The sequence below is a fragment of the Xyrauchen texanus genome, chromosome 14, assembly GCF_025860055.1.
Source record: "Xyrauchen texanus isolate HMW12.3.18 chromosome 14, RBS_HiC_50CHRs, whole genome shotgun sequence".
NCBI classification, from domain to species: domain Eukaryota; kingdom Metazoa; phylum Chordata; class Actinopteri; order Cypriniformes; family Catostomidae; genus Xyrauchen; species Xyrauchen texanus.
The window spans coordinates 27,249,907-27,263,586 of NC_068289.1; the positions used below are offsets into that span (position 1 = coordinate 27,249,907).

Consider the following 13,680-nt stretch of genomic DNA (forward strand, 5'->3'; position numbering starts at 1 on the left):
ATTTCTCAACTGGTAATACCAATTATTGATCATGCAGACATAGTTTACACTAATACCTTTGAGTCCAATCTCAAACCCCTTAATGTTGTATTTAATTCTCTTTGGAGATTTATATTGAACTGTCCATTTAAAAATCATCATTGTTTTATGTATGATTCATTAAACTGGTTGCAACCTAAACCACGAAGGGATTATCACTGGATTCAGTTTATTTTTAAATGTGTTTATTCTAATTGTCCGGCATATCTTAAACAGCACTTAATACCCTATTGCTCAGCATACTCACTTAGACACCTCCAATGCCCAACATTTTTTACAGTACCAAGGTTACTTTCTGTAGCTGGTAGGAGAGCATTTCAATATAAAGCCCCTCATGACTGGAATAACCTTCCTCTTTTTTTGAGGTCTATTTCTACATTTGGTTTATTTAAATCATCACTTTTTTCTTTTCTTAAAACTACATGTTCTTGTAATTAGGGACACAATGGTATTAAATGATTTATGTAGAAAACATAGTAGTATGTAGGCTATATAATTATGATTTTTCTTGTAAAATTATCTTGATTTTCTTTGACATTTCTATGTGAGATGTGATGTTATCTTGCATGTTACATTTTGTTATAAGGCATATTGATAAATGACGCATTGGTTGTTTAATGCATTCGGCCGATTATTTGTCATAATACTTTAAAATGTGTGCTATATTTGATTTGGGGCAAGGGTAGGTGAGCGGGTTATTGTTTTGTATATATGTTTGTGTTTGTGTCTTTTTTGTACTGTGTGGTTAATCTTTGTGTCTGTATAGATTGGTGCAGGACCCCCTTGAAAATGAGATGTTACATCTCAAGGGGTTATCCTGAAATAAATTCAAATCCTGAAGTTTACTCAGCACTGAATCTATCTGGAATGTTCTGGAAAATAGGTAAATTTCAAAATATCAAAATAGTGGCAATGTTTGTGGGGAATAATAGCCATTACTTATACTTTTGAGGCATAAGCAATTAGGAAATAACACTTACTACCCAGAAACCGAATTCCTTGGAAGAACAAATGAAACAAATGTTGACAAAGTATGAATATATAGCTAAAAAAATTATAAAGGATCAGTTATTGTTGTTGGAATCAATGAGAAATGTTTGAGTTCATACTGAATTCCTTGATTTATGATTGCAGACTTTGCTATCTTGACAAATCTGAGCACACTTTGTGGCTTTGTTAATAATATCTCTTCAGAAACTCAATAGAAAAAATCTTTCTTAGACTTGAGGAAAATCGCATTGCTTTTTAAAATAATCTAATTTGACCTTTTTAATTTAATACAAACTTTTCTTAGTACAACAGTCTTCAAAAGTGATTGTTTTGTCAAAACACATTTATAAAGAATGGGTAAAAAGGGATTAATTGTGGTGGGACACACCGACTGTGTTATGGACGGCTGGGGGGCTCCAGACTCCACTAGTGGTGTCGGTGTCTGCTCGGACCTCAAACTCATACTGAGCATCTGGTTTGAGGTTGTCGATGACAGTGCTGGTGGTTGGACAGGTTTGGTAATTCCAGATTTCGCTGGGTTCCTTTTCTCTATAGCGCACTGTGAACTGTCTTAGAGGAGAGAAAAGAGAACCACAGACAGCATATTAGCATATTCTGAAGAAAATAACAATAAAAGTAACAATAAAAGCTTAGGTTTTAAGCTTTGATTCTACATAAATCAACTGCTGTATCAGAGCCACATTGCAATTGTCAAGACACTGAGTGTGTGTATTCACATAACGTGTCAACACATAATATGACTTCTTGGATGGATAAACAGATGTATGAAAGAAAAGAATAATCAAAATGTTGTATACAAATAGATGCAATTAAGAAAACCAATCCTAATTCAGTGTTCAAATATTACAATGATGTCATGACTATCTGTTATTACTTAGAACATTGATTTAACACTTAATGGAAGTTAATTGATGGTTTTCAGACTTGATTCTTAAATGTATTTTTTTAGAGATGTCAAAATTAACACGTTCAATTGATTAAAAAAGTTTAACGCATTAATTTTTTTTTATCACAATAAACGCATTTACTGTTAATAAAGCATAAAAGCATTAACACTTGTTGGAAGGGTGAAAACTTTGCGATATGCCCACCTGGAGTCATTACACTTACAGACACACCACAAACACTCACAGCAGTGATTCAGTGTCAGTGATAAATTGATGGAGAAAAGACCTCTTAACACTCTTTGTTTTGCAAAACAATCCCAGATGGGATTTGTGATAGAAAGAAAGTATTTTTCAGCCTAATAAAGCGTAATTTAATTACCAGAGAAGCACATCAAGTCTTAACTATCATCAAAACGCAGAATGAGACATTTTTGTCTGCAAGTGCTTTTCATGTGGAGTTCAAAGTGCTGCTTGACACTGGCTTTGACGCCCTGATGCGAATTGTGAACAAGATTTCACGATTGCGATAGCAAAGTGGATAGCCAGTCTACCAGCTGATTACTATTATGGATGATGAGAGTTTAGGAGATTTTCTGCCCATTGCAATGAATACTAAACCTATGGAGATTAATTATTTTAATTAGCAGACCTCCCACTTAGACTTTGGGAAACATTTAATGTTACATAATTAGTGCAATTTTAGTGCATTTTGATCTTTATACTGTGGAAGGCTTTGTTTGGTAAATGTTAATAAAGCATTATATTGGTACATTAATTTTTTTTCTTTCTTAAAAAGGTTTCTTTCTCTCTCTCTCTCTCTCTCTCTCTCTCTCTCTGGTATTTAAGGGCTTTTTATGGGTTAGAAGTATCAAATGAATTGTTTAATAGAGGGCTGAGGTTAAGCTTTCCACTTGCTTGTCCAAAGTGTGTATTTGCCTACGCATACACATCCCAGATTACTTTATTCCCAAAACATTTTCTAATTTTATTACTATGTCTTACTGTTTCTTTTTTAAAAAATTATTATTATTATTATTGTTTAGTTTACCCTATTTAAAGCCTGTTTCTTTGTCCTTCAGTTTGTGTGATCTGTTTGAGTGACTGGTTGTTCTCAGGACCACATAGCATCTGCACACATTTTTTACCTGCTCTTTGTCTACTGTCAGTGAAAAACTTGCACATCTTGAGAGAGGGGAAAAAACACATTGATCAAGCCCAGACAATGCACACACTTGGTACCTCGATATGCACACACACACACACACACACACACACACACACAAACATGGGTTTCCATGTTTTATGGGGACTTTCCATAGACATAATGATTTTTATACTGTACAAACTATATTCTATCCCCTAACCCTACACCTAAACCTAACTCTCACAGAAACCTTTCTGCATTTTAAAATTTTCAAAAAACTTTTAGTATAATTTATAAGCTGTTTTCATCATGGGGACCGACAAATTGTCACCACAACGTCAAAATGTCGGATTTTGCTATCCTTATGGGGACATTTGGTCCCCACAAAGTGATAAATACACACACGCACACACACACACACACACACACACACACACACACACACACACATATGAATAACACATAAGAACACATACCCCTCATCTATACAATCATCCAGAATAGAATCCATGAAAGGGGTTGTCAGTATTGTCCCCCAGGATAGCAGCACAGAGGATGGTGTTACTGAACCGATTACAAGGTGTAATGGCTTCTCTAGATTGACTTTCCCTACATGTCAAAAGTCAGCAATCAGTTAAACTTCATTATACAGAGGCCCAGTATTTGGACACTCAAGCCACACTAATTATATAATTGCAATAGGTAACAAAATATAACAAACAAATTATGCTAGACCTGTTTTCAAAACTACCTTAACTTTTGTTAGCCATATTTGCAATACTGTTAACAAACTGCTCCCAAAGTAATTTTTAGTGTATGTATGTGAATTCAGTTCTCCTCAAGTTCACACGTGTGCTCTAGCAGAGTAAGCACAGGTGTATTTCTTCACATTAACTATGGACTATTAATATTATTATTATTACTCCATAGATACTCTGAATTAGAACCAAATGTTATTTTATTTATATTACTAATAATATACCTATCAACAGTGATATGCACAGACCTTAGCAGGGACAGGGGCAGAAGGATAAAAAAGGGTATTGATTTATTTTATTTTTTTGAATGAGTAGCAGCCAATAACTACCGTTAATGTAATAACTGCCAATAAACTAATACATTTTCCATTCCTAATGTAATAAAAGTCAATAATGTAATAACTTACAAATAATGTAATAACATTTCTGAACCAATAACATAATAACTTTATTACATTATTGCCAGTTATTACATTAACAGTAGCTATTACATTATTGGCTGCTACAGTTGTTATTAAAAATACTTAACAAATCTCATAATGACAAATTTTTACTGTTATTGTGAGATTATGATGAGATTTTTTATATTTTTTATTTAACTATTATTATTTAATTATTAAAATGTCTCCCCATTTTCTGGACAACCAAAAGGGCACCTTTAGATTTGCGCCCCTGCTGCCATCGTTCTGTGCACGTCAGTGCCTATTAACTATTAATTTTGAATGGTGTCTATTGTTTGTCAATTCCTTTTTTGTAAAGCTTGCTTGTGCTAACATTCTTTCAAACAACCGCCAATTGGTTTGATATTTTGTTATCTAAAGCCATGGCATTCATTCATTTTGAGTGTGATTTAAGTGTCAAAATACTTTTTGAGGCCACTGTTTGAGAAAATTACAGATTGTTGTTTGCTCTTGTGGTGGTATGGTAAGCTTACCTGTGCACTGTTTCTTAGGTTCATCAGCTTTTACTGACTGCAATGCGAGCAGATATTTAGGCTCAGCATCTAGAGGAGAGAGGAGAACCACTAAAATAAAGAACAAACTCTAAGAATGGGGGTTTATCAGAAAACTTTTACCTATCTCCGTTTCATAGGGTTCTCCATTTTTGGGTAGCTGGATAAATTGTTTGGAGAACATGCTGCTGCCATAGCCCAGGATGTATCCCTCCAATCTGGTGTCCAATTGAGGCTGCATAAACTTGAATGTAATGGTGTCTCCAACAGCACTGATATGCACCTTCATGATTTGTCTTTGCCCTGGTATTCAAACACACACACACACACACACACACACACACACACACACACACACACACACAAACAATGCATAATTGGTGCGGCTATTCTTATGAGGACTCTCCGTAGACATAATGATTTTTATACTGTATGATCTATAGATTCTATCCACTAACCCTACCCCTAAACCTAAGCCTCACAAAAAACTTGAATTGATTTGAATTATGGGGACACTAGAAATGTCCTCATAAACCACATTTATAGCATAATACCCTTGTAATTACCAGTTTGTAACCTTAAAAAACGTCCTCGTAAACCACCCAATCCCGCCTTTTTAGAAAGATGCAAGACGGATTATATTTGCAATAGCCAACCTTAAACTACCCCTGCACCTAACCCTCACAGAAACCAATAGCAAAACAAGATTTTATTAACGTTTCATATAGTGAGATTATGGCCACTTCAAATCTCAAAAAGGAGATTCTCTCACATGTATTACAAAACCTGTGTACACACCCAAACACACAAAAGATATATCAGATTTAGTTAAATCCAATGCACTCAATAATGACTTCAGCTAGGACCATTTGCTGACATGTGGCTGTATCTAAATTTTTGCCAAGACATTTGGAATAACAGTCAGTCCAGTCAGATTTTCCACTTTCTGAAAGCTCCACTTCTACAACTACAGTATTTTGTCATACACCCATGCACTATCCATCAGCGCTGTCTCCCACACAAACATCACGTTCAGTCATTAGAATGACCTAGTTGTGCTAACTATGACAACGAAACAAACATCTAAAAGAAGCCCAGTCCAAGTCCCCAGTGGTTTTGTTCTCATAAAGGGTGTGCACGTCTCTTCTGAAGAATAAATAATGAAAACAGCATCCTATGCCAGAGTTAGAGGTTACCGCTGTGGAGGAAATCCCTGGCATTGAACACAGAGCTCCATAGCACACAAACAGCCCATTTATTACATCACTGTATCACTCCCTGAGGGATTAGCAGATAAACTGCTGTTTTGCAGAGAAGTGTCAAAAATCATGTGTGGGTATGACTTGTAATTGTGTAGCGATGTTCTCTTGTTGAAAAAAAAGAAAATTTAACTCACCCACATGCTGTTCCAAACCTATGAATTTCTTCCATGGAACACAAAAGGAGATGTTAGGCAGTTTGTTAGTCCCAGTCACCATTTATCTTCATTGCATCTTTTTTTTTTTTTCACTTAAAGAAAGTAAATGGTGACTGAGGTTATCATTCTGACTTCAATTTTCTTTTGTGCTCCACTGAGAAAAGAAAATTATACAGGTTTGGAACAAAATGAGGGTGAGCAAATGATGCCAGAATTTTCATTTTTGTCTGATCCCTTTAAGGAATTTTAAGAAATATGTCTAAGATACTTTAAATAAATATGAAACGCCATTCACTACCCATTTTACTCCAGTAATGTAACATTTTCCTAAAAGATAAACCACTTATACCTGCCCACACACACACACACACACACACACACACACACACACACACACACACACACACACACACACACACACACACACACAAACACATACTCTCTCTCTCTCTCTCTCACACACACACACACACACACAAACACACTCTCACACTTACACAAACAAACTCTCTCTCTCTCTCTTACAAACACAAACTCTCTCTCTCTCTCTCTCTCTCTCTCTCTCTCACACACACACACATTTTGGGTTTCCATGTTTTATGGGGACTTTCCATAGACATAATATTTTTTATACTGTACAAACTTTATATTCTATCCCCTAACCCTACCCCTAAACATAACCATCACATAAAATTTCCATCAGGTGGATAAGGTGGTTGCGATGCACCTGTGCCCGCAAAACGTCGCCACCTGGCGGGATCGTTCATTGCTCCCCTCCAGAGCCTGTAGGACCAAAGCCTACAGTGGCGCTGGACAGACCGCCTCTGCCCTGCATCCCCTGGCCCTCCTGCAGGTACACCAGGCCAAGGCACTAAAAGAACTGCACGGGGGTAGTCCTGATCCCGATGTGCTGCTGGAGCTGTGCTCGGTGACCAACCTCAGCCTCCGAGGCGACGAAGGTCACAGCGCGAACACTCCGGCAGGCGATGTCCACCTTGGTGGTCCAGGAGCGCCACCTGTGGCTGAATCTGGCTGCCCAGCCGTTCTCGGTGGTGAAGAAGCAGACGGAGGCCATCCAGCACATCTTGCCCCAGCGTGGCTCAAGATCCCACACCCCGTCTGCTTGCTGAGGGCGTCGCCTCAGCCAGAGCCCAGCTCTTGGCCCCAGCATAGAGCCCCCCGCAGGAAGCTAACGCCCCCCGTCTCATGGGCCGGCACGAGGACCCGGAAGGCTCCTAAGCGCCCCTGAGACGGATGCCCCAGGGAGCGAGACGTCCACTAAGTAGCTTGTATCCAGAGCACTCAATCCCCGGTGAAGGGCCAGGAGGTAAATCTTTTGTTTCCTTCTCTTTTTTGTTCGCTGCATACTGAACGGACTGCGGTACCCAAATTGTAAAAAAAAGAGCAGTTTCCTCAATCCCACTCACAGGAGTCACATAATCGGTGTTCACGACCACCATTGTCAAGGTGACCAGACACAAAGTCCTCGCAGCCAGGGCCCCGTGAATGCGGTCCCCCCCGCCTTTGCGCGACTGGCTGTGCCATGTCTATGGCCAACTGGTTGTGATGAGTCTCGAGGATGACCAGAGAGGTCCTCCTCCTCAGTTGCTAACCTGCCCTATGCAGGATACGCAGAGCAAGATAAGTGCTTCGAGGTTCCCCTCAGCGCAGCCAACTCGGGACGAAGCAAAGCTCCTCAACGTGGCGTCACCTGCTCACCCTGTGTGCCGTGATCGCAACCCTTCTTTGCAAGGTAGGTAGGTTGCGGCCAATCTTGGACCTGCGAGTTCTGAACCGGGCCTTACGCAGACTCATGTTCAAGATGCTAATGCATAAACACATTCTGACATGTGTCCAGCATCAAGATTGGTTTGTGGCGGTAGACCTGAAGGATGTGTACTTTCACATCTCGGTTTTACCTCGACACAGACCCTTCCTACGGTTTGCTTTTCACGGCCGGTCGTATCAGTACAAGGTCTTCCCCTTCAGCCTCTCCCTGTCTCCTCATGTCGCAGAGGCAGCTCTTCGCCTGTTAAGGGAAGTGGGCGTCCGCATACTCAGCAACCTCGACAACTGGCTGATTCTAGCACACTCTTGAGAGTTGCTGTGTGCGCACAGGGACCTTGTGCTCAATCACCTCATCCGTATAGGGCTTTGGGTTAACTGGGAAAAGAGCAAGCTCTCCCAAGTTCATAGCATCGCTTTTCTCGGCAAGACCGAGTTAGACTCGGTCCCAATGATAGTGCGCCACACAAGCAAGCACATGTAGTTGTGCTGAACTGCCTGAAGTCATTCAGGTGGAAGACAAAGGTTCCACTGAAACACTTACAGAGGTTCTTGGGGCATATGGCTTTCTCGGCAGTGGTCACGCCACTCAGGTTGACGCATATGAGACCGCTTCAGCACTGGCTTCAGACACGAGTCCCGAGATGGGCATGGCACCATGGCACACATCTTGTAGCTATCACGTCGCTCTACCACCACATATTCAGCACTTGGACAGACCTCATGTTTTTATGGGCAGGAGATCCCCTAAAGCAGGTGTTCAGATGCGTCGGGTGGCTGAGGTTGCTGCAGGCCACTCACATCCCAGGCAGCCTCAATGCTACAGCGGACATGCCGTCGCAGCTGGCGATGCTCAGCGGAGAGTGGAGACTCCACTCCCAGGTGGTCCAGCTGATTTGGAGTCGATTCGGCAAAGCAGAGGTAGACCTGCTCACTTCCCGTGAATCCTCACACTGATCGCTCTGGTATTCCCCGATGGGAGGCACACAGCTGACCCTGGGGGCTGTACAAATATGCATTCCTCCCAGTGAGCCTATTTGCACAGAACCTGTGCAAGGTCAGTGAGGATGAGGAATGAGTCACCCTCATGGCCCCATATTGTCCCACCCAGACTTGGTTCTCGAACCTCACGCTCCTCGAGAAAGCACCTCCCTGGCAGATTCCCCTGAGGAAGGACCTAATTTCTCAGGGAAGGTGCACCATCTGGCACCCATGCCCAGACCTCTGGAACCTCCATGTTTGGCCCTTGGATGGGACATGGAAGATCTAAGTGGCCTAACACCAGCAGTCGTAGACACAATCACTCAGGCCAGAGCTTCCTCTATGATGCATCTTTGTTCCCTGAAGTGGCGCTTGTTTGTGAATTGGTGTTCCCCCAGAGGAAGACCCCCAGAGATACGCAGTCAGGTCAGTGCTTTCTTTCTTGCAGGAGAGGCTGGAGGAGTGGCTGTCCCCCTCCACCTTGAAGGTATATGTAGCCGCTATAGCGGCCCAACATGACGCAGTGGACGGTAAGTCACTAGGGAAGCATGACCTGATCATCAGGTTTCTCCGGAGGCTAAATCCTCCCAGGCCACGCATCTTCCCCTCATGGGATCTCTCTGTGGTCCTCCTGGGCCTTCAGGGAGCCCCCTTTGAGCCGCTAGAGTCAGTCGAGCTGAAAGCCCTCTCCTTGAAGACGGCCCTACAGATTGTGCTCACCTCCATTAAGGGGGTTGGGGACCTGCAAGCATTTTCTGTCAGTGACACTTGACTGGAGTTCGGTCTGGCAGATTCTCATGTGATACTGAGAACCCGGCCAGGCTATGTGCCCAAGGTTCCCACGACCCCCTTCAGGGATCAGGTTGTGAGCCTGAAAGCACTGCCCTGGGAGGAGGCAGACCCAACCCTGTCATTGCTGTGTCCGGTCCATGCTTTGTGCACATACTTGGATTGCACGCAGAGCTTTAGACGCTCTGAGCAGCTCTTTGTCAGCTTCAGTAGACAGCGAAAAGGGAATGCTGTCTCCAAACAGAGGCTTTCCCACTAGATTGTGGATGCCATTGCTCTGGCATACCAGGCCCAGGCAGTGCCCACCCCTTTGGTAATATCAGCACACTCTACTAGGAGTGTGGCATCCTCGTGGGCACTGGCCCATGGCACCTCTCTAGGAGACATCTGCAGAGCAGCGGGCTGGGCTACACCCAATACTTTTGCAAGCTTTTACAATCTCAGGCTGAGCTGGTTTCGTCCCGTGTTTTGTCAGGTACGAACAGGTAGAGTTTGGTAATACAGAACAACTTGCCAGGTGTATAGCTTGTGTATGGTGCCTTTCCCCTCCCCTGAGGCAAAAGCGTGTGCTTTTACCCCCAGTCGAGTACACAATGTCGTGGATCTTGGATGTCTTTTCTCCCTAGCCCTGGGGCTCATGAATTCGGTGGAGGAGTTCACAGCCAGACCCACTATGGTTACTAATATGCCCTGTACTGGGATAAGTGCTTCACAGGTGCCAATTACTCAGGTAGTCCCCTGTGATGTATTTTCCGTGGTACGGTCTCCCTGTCCGCAGACCCACATCTCCCTTGGGCATGGCCCTCTCTGCACTGGCCACGTGTTTTTAGAGCTCCTACCCTTACAGGCAGGACCTACCACTGCGCCCCTTCCATGTGTGGCTGGTGAGTACAATGGTACTCTGTGGAGAGAAAACATAGAAAGAAAAGGCTGCGGCTGGTGCGTTATGCCCCCCTTAGGGATGTGGGGAACTACATGATGTCTTTTTGGGACATTGGGGGAGGTTATGTGCAGACTGATGCACCTGCTCTTATGCACGCAGCAGCTTGCTTGCACCTGCATCAGCAGTTCACGTAACACGGTTCGGCTGTTGTGCCGTTTTTCTGTAGGGATCCTAGTGTCACTACATCAACACAATGTCGAGTGAGTGACAGAAGGAGAACGTCTTGGTTACTGTCGTAACCTCCGTTCCCTGATAGAGGGAAGGAGACGATGTGTCCCTCTTGCCACAACGGAGTACTAGCTGCTGAAATTGCCGGACTTTGTCTCTGCTCCTCAGCACAAAACCCGAATGAGAGTTGGCATTCCTTCTCCTTTAATAAGTGGCATGCAAATTCCACTCACTAACCACCCTCCATCAGGGAACGGAGGTTATGACAGTAACCAAGACGTTTTCTAACTGTCTATGAAATTCAATTAATTTCAGTTGGCAGAATATGTAATAGCCAAAAATCCGTTCTTATGTGCATCATACACATAAAACAAAGGTAAAAGGGTGTGCTGAGGCCAAAACATATCCTGGGACTGAAAAAATTCTGCCTTTGTAGAGCAATACAATACTTTAGGCAATTGTAGAATTGTACCATTAGTCACAGATACACTTCAGAAAATTGAGTACACAACTATTTCTGGGCTTAAAAGTTACAAAAAACAAATCAGTGCAGAACATTGTATCGCAAAAGGAATACTATGTGGCCCCCCATGCACTACTTAAAGCCTGATGTGGCCCCTTTAACAAAATAGTTGCCCACCCCTGCCCTAACCCTACTCCTAAACCTAACCCTCACAAAAAACTTTCTGCATTTTTATATTTTCAAAAAAAAAATTTAGTATGTTTTTTAAGTGATTTAGATTATGGGGACACTAGAAATGTCCTTATAAACCACATGTATAGCATAATACCCTTGTAAATACCAGTTTACCAGTTAACCTAACCAGTTTACCTAAAAAAAGTCCTTGTAAATCACTTAAACCTGCCCCCCCAAGTCTTAGTTTGTGCATTCTTTTTGCAGTGCCATGAAATCTGTTAAATATGTCCAATAAGAATAAGTTTGACCTCCAAATTGACATTATACCTTCAAAATTAAAATCTGCAAATATGCATTTAATATACCTAGAACAAATTATTTTCTCAGTATTTATGAACATCATTAGAAAATATTTAAGTGCACTCAAGGATGGCTCTATGATGGTTCCAATTACAGCTAATTATTCCACCATCCTAGTCAAAGAAGAAAACGCACAGATATATTGACAACAGCTGAACTTGCATGCTCAAATCAAGATCATGCATACACAGCATTCCAGACTTGTGACTTCAATAAGATCACATTCTAAAAGATATATGCATACTTTCACACAATTTTCAATGCAGTTCATCCCATATGTTTGTATTCTCAATCAGTATATTGTCAATCATGGGTGTGCATTAGAAACCTGTTTTTTTTCCTGTTTGATATTATAAGTAGAAAGAGATAAAAACTAATGTGAAATACAGTCAAAAACAAATTATTCCTAAATATGATGGTCTAAACATTTATGATCCTAAAATTTTAAGTGTTATTGATTTGTTTTGGTACCTCTGAGTACGGTTGTGGAGGTCAATCTCAGCAGCAGCATCTTGCTGAGGAAGAGGAGGAGGAGGTAGGCTTGCATTTTGTCCTTTTTTCTCAGAGAAAACACAATACAGAGCTCTTGTAGTCCACACAAAACTCTTCTCTAAACTTTGACCAAAAGTTTTTTTCTGTGTCCTTGTAAGTGACCTCAGATCAGCTAATGTCAATGCAAAGAGTGTATGAGAGCAAGTGTGTGGGTGTGTATGATGATGTGTGTTTGGAAAGTAGTGTGTGTGTGTGGTGTGATGATATGAGAGATTTTTGAACGACTGCTCCATCTATACTGGAGTATTAACAAAAAGGGAGGGACCCTATGATGTCACACTGTTGTTGTAAAATTTTTAGCTTATCTCTTTCTGTCTCTCTCTCTCTCTCTCTCTCTCTCTCTCACACACACACACACACACACACACACACTCTCTCTCTCTCTCTCTCTCTCTCTCTCTCTCTCTCTCTCTCTCTCTCTCTCTTTTCATATCAGCACTCTTGGTTTCCCTGCTTATTACTGTATATTTTGTTCTACCGTACTTCTAGTTCAGTTTCAGCTTGTGGGATCACACTTATATAAAAATAATTAGGTTGTTACTGTAAAATAATCACTTACAGCAGGTACAGCAGATCTCTTTTTGAAAAATGAAACAAAAGCTGTACATTCCAGGCTGCATTACTGTAAAGGAGTTCAATGGGAAGGAGGAGGCGAGAACCGGCTTGATAATATAAATAATATTTTTAATGATAAACTTAAAACACACAAAACACACACATGAAGGACATGTCCGTAACCTATCTCTCTCTCCCGCACAATCCTCCGCAGTCGGCCTTTATCCCTCTCAGAGGTTGATAAGCCTGATAAGGAACCGCGTGAGTATAATCACGACCCAGCCCTGCCCTCCGCCCTGCCACATTCCTCCCTCGTTCTCTCAGGCAGGGGAGCCTCTGGCATGACGTACACCCCCAGCTCTTTCCCTGGGGAGGGGCGTGCCTCTTGCCCCGTCTGCCGGCAGGTCATCCCCATCTACCTTGACGAGGGAGGGGACAAGGGGAGGGAAACAGAAATAATTAAATGTGGGTAACAGTGTAGTACCACCCCAAAAAAACACTGTAAAATTTAAATGAGAGGGAAAAGGCCAACACGGAGCGGCAGTGAGAGAGTGAGAGAGAGAGAGAGAGAGAGAGAGAAAGAAAAGAAAACACTTAATCTCCAGTTTTCCGATACGCCGTAGCTTGTTCCTCGGCCACTCCTCCACCCTCTAACGGATGACAGCCGCACCTCTCCGGGCGGATCGGGGGCATTCCTCCAGC

At 42.2% G+C, this 13,680-nt stretch overlaps 1 protein-coding gene across 3 annotated transcripts in view; it reads right to left on the reverse strand.

The window, feature by feature from the left end:
• The window catches only part of LOC127655112 (target of Nesh-SH3-like), a 51,916-nt gene extending 39,293 nt beyond the window's left edge, over positions 1-12,623 (reverse strand). For all 3 annotated transcript variants that reach the window (XM_052142741.1, XM_052142742.1, XM_052142739.1), the window contains exons 1-5: positions 12,343-12,623; positions 4,915-5,094; positions 4,774-4,842; positions 3,558-3,690; positions 1,418-1,599 (exon numbers count right to left, since the gene is read on the reverse strand). In XM_052142741.1, coding sequence (XP_051998701.1) covers positions 1,418-1,599; positions 3,558-3,690; positions 4,774-4,842; positions 4,915-5,094; positions 12,343-12,418 — 640 coding nt within the window. In that variant the 5' untranslated portion in view covers positions 12,419-12,623. The remainder of the gene's footprint in view (positions 1-1,417; positions 1,600-3,557; positions 3,691-4,773; positions 4,843-4,914; positions 5,095-12,342) is intronic.
• Between the last annotated feature and the right edge of the window lie 1,057 nt (positions 12,624-13,680).